Source organism: Corvus cornix, chromosome 6 (assembly GCF_000738735.6).
Source record: "Corvus cornix cornix isolate S_Up_H32 chromosome 6, ASM73873v5, whole genome shotgun sequence".
Lineage (NCBI taxonomy): Eukaryota > Metazoa > Chordata > Aves > Passeriformes > Corvidae > Corvus > Corvus cornix.
In genome coordinates, this window is record NC_046336.1 from 27295557 (window position 1) to 27314846 (window position 19290).

The 19290-nt window shown below is 37.8% G+C and overlaps 1 protein-coding gene across 14 annotated transcripts in view; it reads right to left on the bottom strand.

Annotated features, from left to right (window-relative positions):
- LDB3 (LIM domain binding 3) overlaps positions 1-19290 on the bottom strand; it is a 116148-nt gene that overhangs the window by 24774 nt on the left and 72084 nt on the right. For 6 of the 14 annotated variants that reach the window (XM_039553729.1, XM_019286648.3, XM_019286653.3 and 3 more), the window contains 3 exons: positions 18577-18613; positions 4992-5027; positions 3447-3644 (listed from right to left, as the gene is read on the bottom strand). In XM_039553729.1, the coding sequence (XP_039409663.1) occupies positions 3447-3644; positions 4992-5027; positions 18577-18613 (271 nt within the window). Of the gene's footprint in view, positions 1-161; positions 324-3446; positions 3645-4991; positions 5028-14225; positions 15137-18576; positions 18614-19290 lie in introns of those variants that run through there. The other 8 variants (XM_039553730.1, XM_019286654.3, XM_019286652.3 and 5 more) reach the window with 3 other exon arrangements.

A 19290-nucleotide genomic window follows, 5' to 3' on the forward strand; every position in this document is an offset into this window, starting at 1 on the left:
ACAACCCCCCCCAAAAAAACCCAAAACACCTCCCCTCCCCCCCTCCAAAATATATAAAAGCATATAAACCAGGTTACAGCTCTTCATACTACATTCTTAAGATAAGAATGTGTATGCAGCATTTCCAAAGCCAGAGGGGGTATAAAGCAATGGAGCATTACCTTTGGAAGGAGGAGGAGAAAGACTCTTGCACTACTGAGGTGGTGGCTGGTGCTGTCATCGGGCTGGCTGTGTTTTGAGCAGCAGCAGCAGGCTGAGGTGCTGAAGCGTGTAGTGCAGGAGCAGCAGAACTGGGAGCCACCGGGACATGCTCAATAGGGGTACTAGTTAAAGAGTTAAATTAAATAAAACAAGAAGCATCTTAAGAAGGCGAGCATTTACTTGTAGAGCATAAAACCTACTATGTTTGAACCTGCAGCTGCAAACATAGTAGCAGGCTGGGTTACTGAGGGAAAAGCACAGTTATGCAAAGAAAAAAAAAGACATTTGTTCAGCCTTTTCCACTGTGCAGTTCAGACTGCAATGCAATGTTGGTCCTGCTTGACTGAAATTTACCCCAGGTGTTAAACAGCACTTCAGTACTGCTCCCAGTGATGCCAGTGGTAGGAAATGTGGCACCCAGGACTGAAATGGCTGTGAAGAGCCTGTCACAAAGTCTTTGAGCATGGATAAATTTCATCAAATACATTGAAATTAATGGTAATAATCTAGTCTTGTATCCTGTGACCATTTAAGTAACCTACTGAACTACTAATGTATTCCACCACCTCACTCAAATTTGAGAAAAATCGCTCATCTCTTACAGGCAGACAAAGGGGGCCATGTTAGCAGGTTTTTTAAAAATCAGGGTATCACTGTACATAGTTGTCTTGACATGAGCAGTGGCCTAGGAACATAATGGATGTAGTTCTTTAGACCTATCTCATAAATATATTGCCACACTTCTATGTTCTTACAAATTACTCCTATCAAGGTGATGGAATTCGGTGATTCTCTTGCTCAAGGTACAAATAATGCCCAAATCACTCCCTCCTGACCACAAGTATCAAATAACAAAAGAAACCTTACAGTTCTACAGCTGTTTTTTCAGCCAACCTTAGCCCTTCAAAATTCTCTCTCTCAGCTTTTTTTCCTAAGCATATTTACCATCCACTGTGCAAATTTTCTCTCTTTCAGCCATTCTATCTCGTATTTTCTTTTGCTTCTCTCAGAAGCACTGATTTGACAAGTTATACTCATCAGCACCTAGAATGAGTGCTTGGTACTTCTGAATTTGATACCCCAATAGTCTAGATGATGGTGTCTTAATTCAGCTGAATATTTTGTTTGATTAGCTGAGACAGAAGCTGGTTGTTATACCCACAAACCTCAAAATTGAATGCAGCCCATAACAAAAGCAAGGAATCAGTATTTTCTCCTTTATGGAGTTTCACCTACAATTATGTACACAGTGAGTGAGCTCCTGCAAATAATCATCCAGTTTGCAATTCTGGGTTTCAAATCCTTACGCTAAGTTTTGCAACAGTTTTGCAGAAGTTCTTCCATCGTAATATGCATTTCAGATTCAGATGAGTTCTTCCTTCTTGATGCATTTTATGATGTAAATTCTTCCAATTTGCTAGTAGACTATCAAATACACAGCCTATGTAGCAGAGTAGCTATATATTATCCATCACAGCTAATTTGTCACTGAATTTCAATACTGTGACATTTTCCCTGTGCCACAGTGGGTACCAGAATTACCTCATTAAAAGCTGTGGAGTCACAGTTTCCATCTTAAATACTTACATATCTTTGATTTAGCAAACAGGAAAGGACTAAAACTATGCTGCACATAAAAATGGAACTTAATGTATGTCTTAAACACAAACTAGGATTTCACCTATTTTGTCTATTTGCACTGATGTGAAAGAGAATTTGCTACAGATTTCAAAAGATTCAAGACTTCATACCTTGAAGACAAGAAAACAGTCAACTGACTTAATTGTAACAATCTCCAAAATGTTAATCAAAATACTTATTCAGTGATAAATATTGAAAAGAAAATAAAAAAACCAATCCGTACGTGTGGACATGGACAGATTTGAATGGAACAAACCCATGTAAATAAAATAAATGCAAATATACTTGAATACCTTTTAAACTTTAAAAGAAATACAAACAAATTTTATCTTGCATAGTGTTTGTAATATTTCTTTTTATGTGATTAAAATGTTAGAGGCTTGCTTACCTTCCTTCATGGTAGACTATATTAATTATCAGAACCAGGAATTGGAATAAATATAAGTGAAGTGGATATAGACATAAAAATCAGAGTGGTTTGGTTACATAAATTACATGCAGTTGGTAACATTGTTAAAACAGTTTTATAGAAAGATCTCAAGACCAACTTGACTGTTTTAGTTTAACAACTATAAATTTTAAATAGTTTTATTTATATAGGCAAATACAATAACCTGGGTTTTTTTTTCTCCTCTTTTCTAGTTTTTAAGTCTGATTTTTTCATTTTAGTCCTTCAAGTGCAGAAGAATTTTAAAAACTGATAAATGTGAGTTCTGCTTTATAAAATAGATTATCTATTGCAAAAGCTTCGTTATGACCTGGTACAGAGGGTTTTTTGTTTGGTTGGTTGGTTTTTAAATACAATCATTTTGTAGACTTTAAATCCTTACAGTACTTTGTACTTTAAAAGAAATTGAAGAAATCAAACATCTTCATATTTGCAGTAACAAACATAAAAGTAAGTTAGGTGGATGAACACAAACACACATCTCTTCTCAGCTGATTTTCACTCATGAAAAGGAACACAGATCAGTAGAGGTTAAGAGGATAATACTGGTTAACAACCATAATGAGAACACAGCAACAAATGCACTCTAACATTTACAATATAAGTGCAGATTATACTTTTTTCTCTCTGAGACTTTCTGTCCAAATAACAGTGAGTGGGTTATTAAAACAACACTTAGTCTCCTTTATGTAATGCATGAAGATTTTTCTGTTTCTAATCCTCCAACAGATCACTTGTAAAGAATCAAAAATATAGAAAACAAAAATTAAAATGGATATGAAAAAAAAATCTGTTATTGTAGCATTTGTAGAAAAAAAGTGCTGGAGAAAGTGTTTAGAGAAAGCTGTAATATGGAAGGATTTTACATTTGAATATGGGAAGGTTTGTGGAATCCACTGAAAATACAGAAATATCAGCTGCAGTTTCTCTGCTGAAGATGCTTAATGACTTGTCTCTGTATTGTAGGTGTGATCCTTATGAGAGCCACTGAAAATGTATCACCCACATGAACCAGAAGTTGCTGGAACTGGAAGAACGTGGACACCCACCTTTGAAGCAATGGGCATTTCCATCTGAAGGAGTTAGAGGTTGTTATTACCAAACCATTGCAAAGCTCCAAACCGGGTCAGTTATGCAGTTACACGGCACAGTGTACCTTCGGTTACTGGATGAAGCAAGAGGGGTTTTCTGGCCAAAACTGGCCTCCCCCTGGCTTGTACCCGCTCCAAGCCACACAGACCCCTTGGAGGCCACTGGCTGAGCATTGGCAGTGTTGGCATCCCTGGTGGATGATTTAGGAGGATGCCAAATACTCGAGGTCACATACTGTGGCACATGCGTGGTACCTGTAGGCCTGGGTGACAGAGATTACAAGGGTGTTTGTAAATGAGGCATTTCCTAGGTAATAGCAGGGGTTTGAGGAAGAGACAGAATTCCAGCCACAGACAGAGCAGGAGATCATAATGATAATGCAGATGAAGTAATGAATAATCTTGGTAGTTCATTGGTTAATTACTGCTTAAGACCAGGAAAGGCTTGACAAATGAAAAAAGGTACCTTGTGTTAAATCTGGAAACCATATTGCTATGAATATCAAAATAAGCAGAGCTGTGATGGTAATGGAGGTGGAGAAAAGCTGTGGTATGACAGATCACACAAGATTAAGGCAACATAGTAGGACAATAACAGCAGTCATATACCAGAAATTATTCCTGGCAAAATAAAATAATAGTTAAAAGAAAAGGAGATTTCAGTGAAACAGCTATATAGTCCTATGGAAGGTTTTACACAAATGAAACTGCTGGTGAAATGCCAACATGTGTTGCTTGTTCTTTACAATTGAATTTATATTCAGGAATCAAGGGGGTTATTTCCTTCTTTTTTTATAATTAATTTTAAAATAAAAATCATTTTTTCCAACTGTTTAAGTGCTGGTTGCCATTGCTTGTGTCATTATTAACAAATAATGCTTACTCAGATATTAACTCTATGCAACCTTTGTTTAAACATAAGCAATCTTAAAAAAGCGCCAAAAATAAAAAGTCATTGCATATTGCTGAGGCAGGAATCAACAAGATGGAGAAAATCAGTGGGATAAAATTTTTTTCATGGCCTCACTAGTAAGAGGCCTTTCTTTACTCCATGAAACAAGTGGTCAGCTTCACTCAAGAAATACCTGTGTATCAGTCCTTGGGGATTTAATAAATGAACTAATAGAAAACAACACATTTCTATGCTTAGCTGCAAAACATTCTGAGATCCTTTGGGAGAAAACAACTCAATATGAAAGAACTTACAGAGGGGCTGTTTGAACCTCATAACCCACTGAGGATCAATCAAGATCTGACATATAAATGTTTTTAAAAGATAATCTTATTTAGATTTTAAAAACATCTTGAACAGTCTAGACAAAGTTTAAAATGGAAATTGTTCTTAAAACTCCATCACAAACTGACAGTACTCAATTTAAAGAATATTTGATTAAGAACTTATTTTTCAGGTTTGTAAGCTATGAGAAACACAATCCTCACCTGTCCCACATCACAGTGCATTAGAAAGAAATGCCTAACTTAGCTGAAACCTCTACTTTCATCATCTGCTCAAACAGTGTACAAACTCAATGTTTTTTGAGGTAAGAACAATATGGAGAAAGTGGAGATACACTCTTAACAGGAAATAAATCAAACACAGCAAACATTACCTGTTTTCTGATGCTGCTGCAACCTTTTCCTTGTCTCTGTGAAAGGAGGGGATACAGTATGAAATAAATGCAACTGCCAGTGGTGGCAAAAAAACCCCACCCAAAACAACCAGGGAAAAAGAACATGGGTTGAGGAGAAATGTTTGGTTGCAAAAAGCATCCTAGAGTGGTTGCTCATAAATATAGTTGTGAGAAACCTGTTCACCTTTCCAGGTGAAACCCACCAGATAAACAAGTCTGCTGTATGCTTCTTATCAGTTGTAAACAACTTTGTTTCAATAATAAAGTAAAAGAAAAATGAACAGTTACAAATTGGACATTGTATGTGTGTATGTAATTTCAGGAATAGTTTTGACCTTAGGAATTTCCCTTTTAAAAAAGGATTCCATAATATTCCAGCAGAACAGAGGTGGGCAGTCCTCATGGAGCCGATATTTTGAAGTGATAAGCAGTTAAATGGTTAACAAAGACTTATACAAAAAGGATTTCTTATGCCTGGCTTCAGTTAAAAATTCTCTGCCCTATCCAAATACTAGTTTTCTGAACTTAAATTGCAGTAGAAACAATTCCTTCATCAATAATTCCTCCAACTGGAACTCATGCCTTTGTTGAGGTGAGGATTAAGTCAGCCTCAGTTTCACTGATTGAGAACTGGGCTGTTATTCTGGAAACACACATACACACTTAAAAAATAACTGATCAGTTTAAATGCAAGCAATTGTTTATCTGTAAAAAGTTAAGACACAAGTATTTTCATAAAGAATAGAATCCATTAGCCTTAAACACCTAAGTTTGAAATCCAGTTAGTTAAGTAATTGAGATAGTCTCACTATTTAGCAATTTAATGGGTGATTGCATCCCTTCCTATTTAAGGAATTGTGCTGAAATTTCAACAGGTTTAAAGCTGAAATATGCCAAATGAGAACACTTTTCTTAAGTGGGATCTAAAATTACAAACCACAAAGCAAATGTCCTCATTTACCCAACTGAACTTTCTTTCTGAAGCGTCCTTTGAAAACAAAAAAGGAATGATGTGGGTTTGCTGGGCCCCAATCATTAACTTACATTATGTTTGGAAGGCTATTCTTAATATTTTCCACATTATTATCAGTAATGTGTCATGTACTTATACATTTACATATATATGTTCAGTCACATATTCTTTCCTTAGTTCAGTTCTGATAGAGTTATAAAAACCAATCCAGTTGAGATCAGCAAAGGCTTGGGCATAGGTGTTCTCTACAAATTTTTAAAACCTCTAACTGAAATGTAACCCTAAAATATATGAATTGAAGCCAGATTTTGAAACCCAGAAGTTGACCTGAAATGCCTCTCAGATGTGTGTGTCTGACTAAGATGTTCCTGTGGTCGGTAGGGAAGAGCCTGCCTTGAACAGAAATGCCCCAATGAGGTCGATGGCTCACCACTCTGAAGCAATGAGAAACCAAACACTGTCTTATGGTAACCAAGCTGTGAGTTCACTGCAACGCCAGCTACAGGAAAGCCAGGATGAAACAAGGTGCAGGAGGACGGATTAGAGACTGTGCACGTGTGGGAAGTGTTAATTTATCAAAAGCCATAATCATGCAACAATGTTAAATAATATAGTCACGGCCTGGAAAGAAAGTACAGCATTGTTTATCTCCAGTGTTACCAAATGCTCTATGAGCAATGACAGCCAAGACCAAAAGGCAGGCAGTTGGGGTCAGGCTGAAGCAGTGCTAAGCTTCTGTTGTTACAATTAATCTGATCCAAACTTTTCGGCTCCAAAAGCTGTGGCTACACTGAACAAGGCAAAAAGAAGTCCCTTGACTCAAAGTAACTCTGAGGTCGGGATTTCACAAAAGCATTTTCCCCAAGTGTACAATATTGGATAACAATGATGACGATGGCAGGGGAGTTGTGAAGATTAAAAAGAGAGACAGGGAGAAGTATAGTAAAAATGCTTCCACAGAATAAAGCAAAAGAAAAGGCAGAGAGTAAAGGGAAAAATGAGTTCAAAGGCACATAACACTTCTTCATGGTTTTGCTTCCAGGAACTATTTCTCTTCCCAGTCAATAGGAGTAATTCCCATTTGGCTACCAAGAAGAAACGCTCAAGATCAGATGTGCCTCTGACTGGCAATAGCTGCATTTTAAAAAACAGACTATTGGATTTCTGGCCTTTACAGTCAAAACATTTTTTGCTAACTAAATGCAGAAATAACTACTTTTTAGCCAAATACATCCCTCAGGCAGGCTCAGTAAAGTCAATACCTTCACAACATGAAAGAATTTGGCTCAGAATATTATGAGCTGTTTGTATCTCTGTCTACACAGGCTGCTGCAATAACTGACAGTAGTGGATAATAGTTTTGAGCTATCTGGGAAAGATTTGTAATTATTGTGGGGGATTTTTTTTGTTTGCAGTTGTTCTTAGTCCCCACTGAAATGGCTTTTGACAGAAAGGCCTCAGTCAATAACTGTTCTGAGAGAACAGTGCAACTCCCACAGATTTCACTAAATGTTGGACCTGTATTTCAAACAAGACTTATTTATGCAATATACTGTCTTCCTAATTACACAGTATATTATACAGTGAAACTATGAAATGTTTTCTTCTCATAAAAATATGCTACGTGATATGTTGCTAAAGACAGAGTGAGTGAAATTATAGAAACAGAGTCTTTCTCTCCCACACACCAACAAGAATTACAATAGCTTGAGTAACAGAAGGCAAAATTCATTTGCAAGCCAAGCTTGCGTGTGCTATTGGATCCTAAAAATAGCCTGGAGAATCTTCAGAGAGTTTCCAATAAATGAGTATGCTAAATCTGAACTATACGTACGGGACATTGGAATGCTTTCCCATTCTAGTTTATTTTCGGGAACCAAACGTAAAAGATTCCCAAACATGCACATGTAGCAGGCAAGCTGAAATATGGAGGTGGTGCACCTTCCATCTACCTTCTCTGATAGTAACAGATGCAGACTCTCTCTCTTGAAAAGCTCTGCTCCACTAAAAGGTTGTGGAGACAGAATCATATGATGTGTAATGAAGACCTGGTGACATAAGAAACATGAGGTGTCCCAAGGGACCACATGGTCCTTCAACTACTCTTTCAGTACTGAAGCAAAAAGTGAGTATTGTAATTGAGTTTTTTTCCTCTATACTCTCATGCAGCAAGACTATTTTTCTAATTTTACAAATGAGAGACTAAAACTTAATAGAATTGTTCATGGTCTAAAAGAAAGTCCACAGCAATGCAAAGAACTGAAATAAACTCTCCTTAACCCCTGATGAGTATTTAAAATATCAGCTCACTCTCTTTAATGAGAGATTTTAGATTTTTTTCATAGAAGTATCTGTTCAGTTAATCAGTATTTTACTGTATTGAGAATCCAATAGTCTTCTGTAGAGTCTGACAGATATGCAGTAGTCTTTTTTCAAAGGGGAAATAGATTATTAGGATCTATATTTATTGAAATTAAAAATTCCGTTTTTCTAACAGTATAGTGTGGACTTGCAGGACTAATCAGACTTACGATAGCTTTCATCCTAACATATATTTATATAAGCATATTTGCCTACAAATAAAATTTCCTTTTAAGAAGTAGAACTTACAGAGTAATTTTAAAAGAAATTCTTATAGGGTGTCTGGGAGAAAAGTTGCGTGAAAGCTATTTTGTAATTGCCTTCCAAACATTTTTTGTCTCAAAGGCATGAGACACAGACACTGTTAGAAACTGGACACTGAGCTAGATAAACTGCTGTTCTGATCCAATGAGGCTATTTCTACCTTTCTGGATTTGCAGCTGAGGATTTTTCCATGACCAGATGACTCTATAAGACTGTTGAGGTTGCTTGCCTTTTTTTCCCCCATGCTATATTTCTGTTATTTTAACGAAGACACCAGAAGACAAACAAAGAAATGACAGGCAGTTAACTGGAGAGGACAGAAGATGACTGTCATGCTGGTTTAGTTAGAACTTTGGCTTGGGATCACAAAAAGGGGTAGAAGAGCTAGTCTCTCTTTTTCAGCCACTGTAGTTAAGAATGTGAGCAGCCCACGCCAAAACAACTGCAATATATCCTACTAGGTCTTCTTTCCAAAAAGGGAAATACTTTTCTCACAGAAGGTATCCTGGTTTGTGCAGACAGTGGCACAGAATAGGAAAAGCACATTGTCATAGATCCAGTGAAAAACAACCAGCAACTCATTCTCAACATGTTGTATGGGACTCAATCAAAGCAGCCAAGCCAACCCCTCCTATGAATGCATTTTAATGGCATCTACAGGGTTGCTGTTAAATGTAACAGTCACAGAATAAATGCAGCTGGACATACAGCAGCACCAGCGTTGGGGAAAGGTAAGATAACTCTAGCCCAAGGTTTACATTGTGATATTTGACATACGTACTCCAATTTTAAATTTTATCTTATTGGTAAATACATAACTTTAGTAAGAACAAAGACTGCAAAATTCTGAGCATGTGTAGCAATTTGAGCTGGGATTTAATTTAGATAATTATTCCCTATCTTGACCTTAAGTGTGCAATTGGATTTGAATGATTTCCTCTAGCTTTCTATAGCCCCGCTGGTAAAGTGCAGGGATCTGCCACCAGGCACCTGAGCACAGGATCTAAACTCTCAGTCTGCATTTGTGACCACTACAGACAAAACCAATGCACAACAAGTTTGGGTTTTGTACACCAGGAAATGATTCCCCTTTCACTGAAGTGTTCTTTCCATCATGACTTCACTTTTCTCCAGGGAAGCTGAGAAAAGAACAATAACTCAGAGGTTTGACTTCCAGGGGGTAGGTCTTTTCAGACCTACTTTTTAATTTGTGCACACTGATGATAAGAAAATTCATACTTCCTCTACATGGCATTAAGCTAAGTTTGAAGCTGCCCCTGAAACACAACAATGTGTCTGTGCTGTTCAGTTCCTGAATCAAATAGCTAAGTGGTATGAATTAGAACTGTTGTCATTCTTTCAGAATGTGGATTAAATTTTATTTCATAAGCTCTCTTAAGGATTTTCTTACCTTCCCTCTCTCTCAGTTGTAATCAGATAACATTCTGGGTCAGCTACAGCAAATGCTTACATGGAAATGAACTATTAGGAAGTTATTAGTGCTTAGGGTAATTTTGCTGACATTAATGCAATTTAGAAGCAGAATAAAAGGAAGCAGTGCCAGTGCTATGCTCCAGCTCACCCTAAGCCAAGCTGTGAGCCAGGCTGATGATCCACAGACCCCAACTGAGTGCCTCTGAGTTACAATGCTTGTTGGAAAACCTGCTGCATGTTAGAACTGCTTTTCCCTTGCTGGACTGAAGGTAATGCAAGGGAGCAGTCAGAGAGAAAGACAGCACTGATGTCTTGATAAGCCACCTGCATCAGCTGAAGGATGCACATGAACATTTTGAAGGCTGCACAGTAGAAATGAAAGTTAATGTTCATTTCTGACCGTGCAAAAGTTACATGGTGGACAGGAACATGCAGGAGACTGAGGTGGTAAAGATAAGATGCTATATATAGGTCAGTACACCCACACCCAAAGTTTCATTTCAGCTTTAGCAGGCTCTGTTAGTTTATGCATTACTTTCTCTATGAACTATTCTGAGAAAAGCTTCATGGTATTTTCGAACTGCATTTGGAGGCTTCAATCTTTCAATTATAAGTGGGTACATTCACGTGGATACATTGTACCTTACAGTCACTATTTTGACCAATTTATTCTACAGGGAACTGACTTGGAAACAAAGGATTTATGTTTTCTAAATAATTTTTTCCCCATAGAACTCCCAGGAGTATTTTGGGGAAGAAAATGTGATCAATTTTCTCTTCTGATTTCACTCAGAATTCCATGGAGACAATTGAGTTATTTGACTATTCCTATGCTTTTGTCACTCTTCAGCTGTTAAAAGGTAAGTGGGGATTAGAAGACATTAAACTGAACTGATGTGGTTATTTTTATTTATTATGTTCCTTAAGTGAGAAATCTACCTAGAGAAGTCTGCTTTATTTCACAGGCTGCTGTGAAAAGATAGGGTATGTCTTTCAAAAGCAGCAATTTTGGTAATCTGAGCAGCAGATAGGAGGTTTTTGGCAATTGGGCAGGTCAGCAATGTTAATCACTGGAAATTCTGGCCAACCAAGGAAGGAAATCAAGATGCCTTAGCTTGTCTTGGTGGTGTCAGATGGCTTTGATTAGCAGCCACAGAACAAAGATGTTATTGTGCTTGAGAACAAGTTTTAGTCAATTAATTTTCATGTATCCTGTAGAAAGCTGTTGACTAAAGGCAAACTCATTAAAGAAAGTAATTATCTGGCAATACCATGCACCATACCAAAATTCTGGCTTTTTAACTTCACCAACTCAAATCTGTATAAGGATCCACATAAGTTTCTGATACATCTAATGGTAATCCCAGTCACTGAAGCTCATGTTAAACACTGCTAAAGAAACCACAAAATCAACTTAGCTCCTGTGGAAACCCAAGTGCACAAGTGAAAAATTGGTGTCACCTCTTCTGCCCCTGAGGAAGGTTTCAGAAAGCTCTGTGATATGCAAGAGTTGGACTTTTCAGAAGTGATAAAGTAGTCCCAAAAATACTTGTTCCTTGCTGTGGAAGATATACTCTACCCAGCTGTGCATAATGAGAGAGAAACTGAAATGAAGTGACCTCTGTATTAGCAAAAACATACTGTCCTTCCTGGTGCAGGCAGGCATGGAGAGAGGGAGGCAAGGGAAGGAGCCACAGAACCTTTCTCCTTTTGTGGTTTTGTCATGCATGAAAGGAAGAGAGGTCAAGTTGTCACAGCCGCTCTCCTAAAGCCACACTGCAGCCACGTCCCATCAGCACACGCTGCATGCAGTCAGTGTCTCTGCTGCAAACTGAGCACTGCAGGAGGTCAGGGGGGCTGTTTGAGCAGAAGGCAGGGCAGCAGGATCCAGGAGACAGGTTAGTTTAGATCAAACAGCCTTGTACCACAGCAGAAAAGGAGCATGTCCCTGTGCCATAACCAGACAAGCAGATTTACCTGGAAGGCCTTTTGGTTTTGATTTCCTACTGGCATCAGCTTTGCTGTGTCTTCATTAAATGCTTATAACACTATGCTTTACTGGCAATATTGGGAAGGGCAGGGGGTGCATATCATTATCCACATCCTGTGTTTTACTTTATTTTTAACATGGAGGTTATTTAGAAGACGGTATTGTCACCAACCACTGTCCTCTGCTCAGCATAGCAGCCACAGGTCAAAATATATTCAGCATGGGACAGATACGCCTGCCTATCATCAGCACTGTTTTAAAGAATTCTATGACTCATGGAGTCTTCAGTCTGGAACCTATTCTGAGCCTCACTGCCATTAACTGTGACTGATTTTCCTGTGTGAAACAGCAGACTTCTGCAAGTGCTCAGGAAACACTGTAAGATGGGGCTGGTCACTCAGCAGCCACACATCAAATTTTGTATTTAGCAAAGAAATATAGTAAGCCAGACTTGCACTTTTGCTAGAACAAAGCTACTCGTTTTTAAAAAGCTGTTAGTGCTTTTTTATCAGGCCCAAGTTTGTTACTGTCACTAGCAATGATATGCAGTAGAGGGAAAAATCCAGGCCAATTTCTCTACCTTACAGACAAAGTCTGCCCCCTCCTCAGGAAGCAAAACCAAGGCCTCTTCAGAGTTATACAAAAAAAGATCCATAACATTAATTTTCTGGACTTGAAGATCGCCATGACAACATAAAGGAAGATTTTTGAGGAGTAAGAGTTGAGGAAATACTAGTCTAAATATAAAAAAGAAATGACATAGAAATACTTGACTGAGTTTTAAAACAAAAGGTCCATCACTTGTGAGATGTTTTTAAAAGGGACTGGACTAAGCAGTTGAAATAAGTTGTAGTAAAAATCTTGCTGTAAGGATTAATGAAGGCACCTTCATAAAAGGTCTTTAACATTGCAAAAGTTCTAAAAGCTACCAGACAGTCACGATTTTTTCCTATTGCTTTTTCCCCCCTGTAACTGCGTAAAGAATTGACATTCTACAAGCTAGGAGAGCATTAGATTCCATTCTGTATCCTACAGAAAAAAGGATTAAAACTATTTCCCTATATGATTACGTGGTTTATACGCACTGAATTTTTATCATTAAAACCACTGAAGCAGAGCTAAGGGGAGGTGATTCCTTAATTAAATCTCCGTTAATTTCATATCTGATAAAATTATTATTAGAAAATACCTTTCAAAATAACATTAAGTGTAAACATTGAGATATAATCCAGACATTTTTGTTCTAACACATGCACTAGGACTCTTGGAAACAAGTAGCATCTGTATTATATTCATAAAACATTACAGATACACAATTGTTATTACAGTGAAGAGACTGTATTACTACTTATTAATAAAAACATCTAATTTGATTGAAAATTAGAACTGGAAGATTTTTTAACTTAGGTACATTTTATGAAAAAATCTTAACTGCCTATTGATATTTTAAATTCTATCAAAATTTCCCATACATAAATAAAATTCACCACCACTTTGGTTCACCAAAGGTTGCTCTTGGCAACAATCAGAAAAAGTTAAAATGTTGCTCTTATTTCATGCAGTGATGCTGATTTACCATAGGTACTGATAAGATGGTGTGATCAGAATCTGTTTGTGCTCCCTTAAGGAAAATATAAATGCATGTTGTGAATTAAGTAGCATGTTCTGAAGTGCTCTGATATTTAGCTAAGAAAAGGGAAATGCATTTAAAAAGGAATGAGTGCTTATGTACTCTTAAGTAGTACTGAAGAATTAGGTTTTTTATGTAAGTATGATAACCCTTTAAACACTTCAGTATTTGGTTGATTCATGCAAAATTCTCCATGAACAGTAGCTTTTCGTTATTTCTATAAAACAGAAAAAAATGGGAGTTTGAATGAACTTGGTTCTTGTATGGACTGCTAAGACAAATCTGGAAGCAGCAAAAAGTGTAACAGTTTCAATCTGATCTCGTGCACTAATCCCTTTGATTGGAATTACTGCTACCAGATAAAGGTACCTAAGACAACTGCTTTGTCAGGTTTATTCCAATTCAGACAACTTAAAGGTCAATAAGAATTATAGCTAATAATGGAAAGCTTTTTAACCAAATTTTGTATTTGGGAAAGAAAAGTTCTCCTTTTTTCAATAATCAGTTGAAGCAGTTATTGTTTTAAAACAGAATAAAGTACTGTGTAAAACAGGCACATAATTATTTTAGTTTTAAAACCTTTTATTTCAGATAAAGCATGCTGCTATATACAGAAAAAAATGTGAGTCAAAGCAAGAGCAATACATAATGGGCAACATATTCCTTAAAACTTACAAGATGCTTTTAAAAGCTTCAGTGCACCAGCAGTATGATATATTCTTCTCACTCCTAAATCACCTCTAGCAAAATGTCATTTCCTTGCAGATCCTGAGCAATCCCAGCTATCTCTCACTTTTATATAATGATAAATTAAAGTTGCCAACCCAAAACTTACAGCAATGGTTTCAGTAAATGACTTCTGCCAGTATAATACATTGAAATACAACTTCACATTGCTAATATCTTATTTCAAACAGCATCGTTCAACTATGCAAACTAAGTGTATTATACATTTAGCAAAGTCTAGGCCAATCAGTTTCCTTTTCAACTTTCTTTCTCCTACTTCATTATCTTTACATCAGTAAAACTCAGTGAAAGTCTCATTCTTCTTCCTCCTAAATAAATACTGTCAATAACTTCCCTCTCATTTTCTTCTAGAATTAAAGTCAGGAGACTACAATAGTGATGCTTTGCTGTGTACTGAAGTTTAAGATAGTAAAGGGAAAAAAAACCTAAACTACTTTATCATGAAGAACATGACCTGGGTTGTATCATGATTTCACTTTTGGTGACAGTGAATGGCTAACAGGCTAAAACCAGAAACCTACTGCCTGGCAGTACATGTTTGCACGAGTGACATGCTCAGGCTCTAACTCAGGGCAGCAGTTAATGTGTTCCTGTAACTCTCTCGGGTTTGCCCTCTGACTGGGGGCCTTTAGCTTTTAACATTAAGGAGCTGCGCGGACAGGCCGTGATGCCAGTTGCGCAATTTGGCAAAGCGTGGGCTGTTACGTTCCGTTTCAAACCTCTCCCTGTGGCATGAAGAAAGAGAGAGAGAGAGAGAGACAGAGAGAGACAGAGACAGAGAGAGACACACATACACAGAAGAAAGAAAGGAGGGAGAAAGAAAGGGGTTAGGGACCATGGCTACCACTCCCCTGCCTTACAATGAGGGCAATGGCAATTTATTTGGATTTTTTCCTCAGCTTTCAAATCAGCACAGTGAAGGCTGGGTGATGCTTTTTGGACCATGCATAAAAGGTTTTGCAGTTGTGTATTTCTGAGAAGTAACTTGATATAACTTCTTATTCTTTGACTTGTGCTTGGTATTACAGGGCTGCTTTTGCTAGAAATGCAGTGTAATCCCATTGTTTTCCTCCCAGCAGTTTCTCTTGGCTTTTCCTTCCCTCTCACACAACTGAGCAGTCAGTGAAAATTAACTCATACAAGTGCAAAATGAATGCAAATATCTTCCATTCTGTAAGACCTAGGTCAGCCCATATATAACCTGCTGTCCTTCCTGCAAGGACCATCAATGCCAGGTTTCAGCAGTACTTTTCTGTAGCTTCCTCAGAATTAGTGAGTATTAGTGTTGACATTTGCATAGGTATTTCTGGTCATTTGTGTCACAAAGCAGAACAACAGGATTTTCAAAGCAGAGTCCTGTGAAGTACTGGCCACCTCCTGCCACCCCTGACTGCAGACTGGGTTGCTCGAGCCATGTTCAGCACCTCTAAGGATTTAAACTTTTTTAGATCCTCTATAGTTTAAATTCAGCTTTTGTATATAAAAAGGGGAAGAAGGAGGATGTGCGATGATAGCACAGTCAAGGAGAAGTATAGCAAACAGAATGAAAAATGAAATGTTCTCATTATTTACAAAACTTTTTGCAGTCATTGCAAACAAGGTCGTTTTCCTCATTATTTACACTCAAAACACAAGACAATTAATTGTGTTAATACAGTGGAACTCAAGAGTGAAACCAGTCAAACAGAAAGGAGCAGACTGGGCTGGTTTTACTCCTCGGGCTGAGGAAAGCACAAAACAATAAACAGAGTAAATGCCAACAAATTCACTGATATTTCTGAATCTTTTGTTCTTAATAACACAGTGTCATGCAAGTAATAGTCCTAACAGAGTCTTGATGTAGGACTTCTCAAACTATTTTTTATGCTTTTTGGTAATTAAGAGACACAAAGTATTCCTAGCTGAAACTTCCTGATGGCGTTTTTTCCAGCTATACCAGAATACACTAGCTCCAGTGGGTCTGACATGTAATTTAAGAACTCCCTTAGTGCTTTCAAGATATTACCCCTCCATTCAAGGAAAAGGTATTCAGAAACATCTGTTTGGCTTGAAATGGATCCCATCTCTCCAGAAAATATTCCATAACAATTGTCACACCAGCAATGAAAAGTTTTCATAGCAAGTTATACTCATGCATGCCTTCAAAACAGCAGTAGCATGAGCAAAGGACAATCATGCAACACACTCATTAATACTGACTGAAAGGAATTTTCTGCCACCCAAAAATTCCCAAGTTTATGGGTTTTCTTCGGAACATATGTCATGAAGTTGGAAGCAGCAATCCAAACGTGACTATTTTTATGTAAAACAGTTCTGCCAAGAATAAGCCACATCTTTCCTCCCCCCACTCCCAAGTGTTTGGAAGAAACTTGATCACCATACCATGCAATTCCTGCTGGCTGCACTGAGGAGATGACACAAAGAGACAAGAGAAAGCACCAGAGAGAGATCACTCACAGCCTGCCTGAGGCCACAATGACAGATGCCTGCACAACCAGGGCCCTGCTGCCAAATCTCCAGTGGACTGTGTCCAATGTTTGAGGTGGGTATCAAGCACCCAGATGGTGCCAGCACTGTCAGTGGGGCAGGAAGGAGACCCCACTTCATTCCTGGCACCAGAGCTCACACCAGTTGCACTGTCCCTGTGTAAGCACCTATATATGCTCCCTTATGCCTCTACTACCAATGCATACCTTAAACCTGTTCAGATGTGCCTAAACATAACCAGCACTGTCCTTGGGAAAGAAAAGGATAACACAGTGATACCTAAAGAAAATGTGAAAAGCACAGTGTACACAGTCATGTGCTTGAAGTTACACTGGCTAGATTGTGCAATTTACATGTGTTGATGTGTTACCAGATAATTATTGTCAACATATACCATGTAAAGTTTCCACTATTTTTTATTTTCCAAAGCCACAGACTACACCTAGAGAGATTATTTCTTAAAAACAACATATTACCCTCAGATATGAATGTGGCACTGTTAAGTTCAGCACACTGCTTTAAATCCCATCATAATAAGGATTTGGATGTGTGCTATTACATCAAAACAGATAATGCACAATACATGTAATGAGAATTAGGCTTGCACATTTGAGGGAAAAAATAAATCCCTGAGGGCTGTAACGTCAAGCCTGATGTTTGGGCACCCAGCCATGAACTTGGGTGAACTGCAGGGGAAGGTTTATAGCAGACACCAACTGAAAGCATTCTTGTATTCTCACAGGGAAGATAGCAGGTATCTTTCTCACTGATTCAACATTTGTAACCTGCACTGTGATCAAAAGCTCAGAACCTTTAAAGAAGCCACATGGCAGTAAAAAAAAAAAAAAAAACAGAAAAAGAAGAGGAGGTGGATTGAGTACCAAACACATCACAAACCCGGCCTGCGGCCTAGAGCAGCTAATGTGAAACAGGGATTTGAAGTATGCAAACAGAAAGTAAGGCTTGCATGCAGGATGCTCCTGATTCAACTGCAGTTTTTAAGCTCAATAAGAATCTTTAATACATCTGTTTCCTGGCTATGCAGGATGATGATAAATCTTTAATTCCATATTATATCTCTGAACATATCCACTTTTTCAACGTTTTTTGATTCATCCCATGAAACAAATACATTTATCCATTAGCAAAAGCAGTCCTGTGCTTCCATATTCGACAAATTTAGGTCATATTTATTCCAAACAAACATAAGCTAATGATTATGGGTATGTATGGAAACAATTCCTTTACTGTATCATTTAAGGAAAATCAAATGTCAGTCAGAGGGTCATCCAAATAAATTGCTCACAAATTTCAGTGCCATCACAACATTATATATTTTTATCCACTTACACAGTCAAGTAGTTACACAGGGCTTGGAACTCATCACATTCACACATCCAGAAAAGTACAGGAAAGTTGCATGAGCAGAGAGCTTTCAGATTTGATCACACACATCAGGAAATTTGCACTGTTTTTCCTAAAAGCATGCTAATTTGTTATCCTTCTCATTCAAATGCCTCTCAATATCAGCGTTTTAATTTTAGTGATTTTTTAAGTAAATGTATTAGAATAATTTAGGACAAAAATATAATAAAGGAAGTTCATATTAATGCCATTTTAAAACATTATTGGGTTATAAGGAAGGATAAAGCTGTATTTTTCACAGGGAGTTGCCTACCTTGACCTCCTCAGGGCTTCTTCATCTGGATCTTGCACTGTAGAAAAAAATGTTTCAGTTAAAAAACAGAAAGAAATGAATTGGCTTTATGGTATTATAAATTCTTTAGAAACATATCAAAAGCATATCTAAAGGTGCATTCATGTTGACTTTGCAGCAGTGGAATTTGTAAGAACATCATGAAGAGGAGCGGTTCCCTAGGGACAGGAAGGAGGATGTCAGCAGGAAAGTAGCTATTACAACTACTTTCCCATTCATTACTAGCAATGTTTCACAGCTGTAGGCAATGATTCTACAGAGAGGTCCTGCTGTTTTGTACAAAGCAGGAGAGACAGCAGCAGCAGATTAATGGGGGAGGAAATACTCAGTATTTCCCCCTGATGCAGGAAAAGGCCCTGACCTTCCTTCTCTCTACATCAGAAACCACCTGTGGGGTTAGTACCAGGTAACCATAACAACATTTCCATAGGCAACAAGCAACAAAGTTACAGCTCCGTGACATTCGTGTCAGATCTACGTTTAGACATACAGGGCTGATAGAGCCATAGATTCCATACAAATGGTGATCCACGGGTTTTTTTGACCTCCAGAAGTCACTTCTATAAGTGTTACTGTACAAATGACTGTTACTTGTTTATCATTTTTGTCTAAAGAATGGACAGCTCTGTATGTCTAGGCTGTAGGAAACCCAAAGACTGTACTGCAGAGACTTGA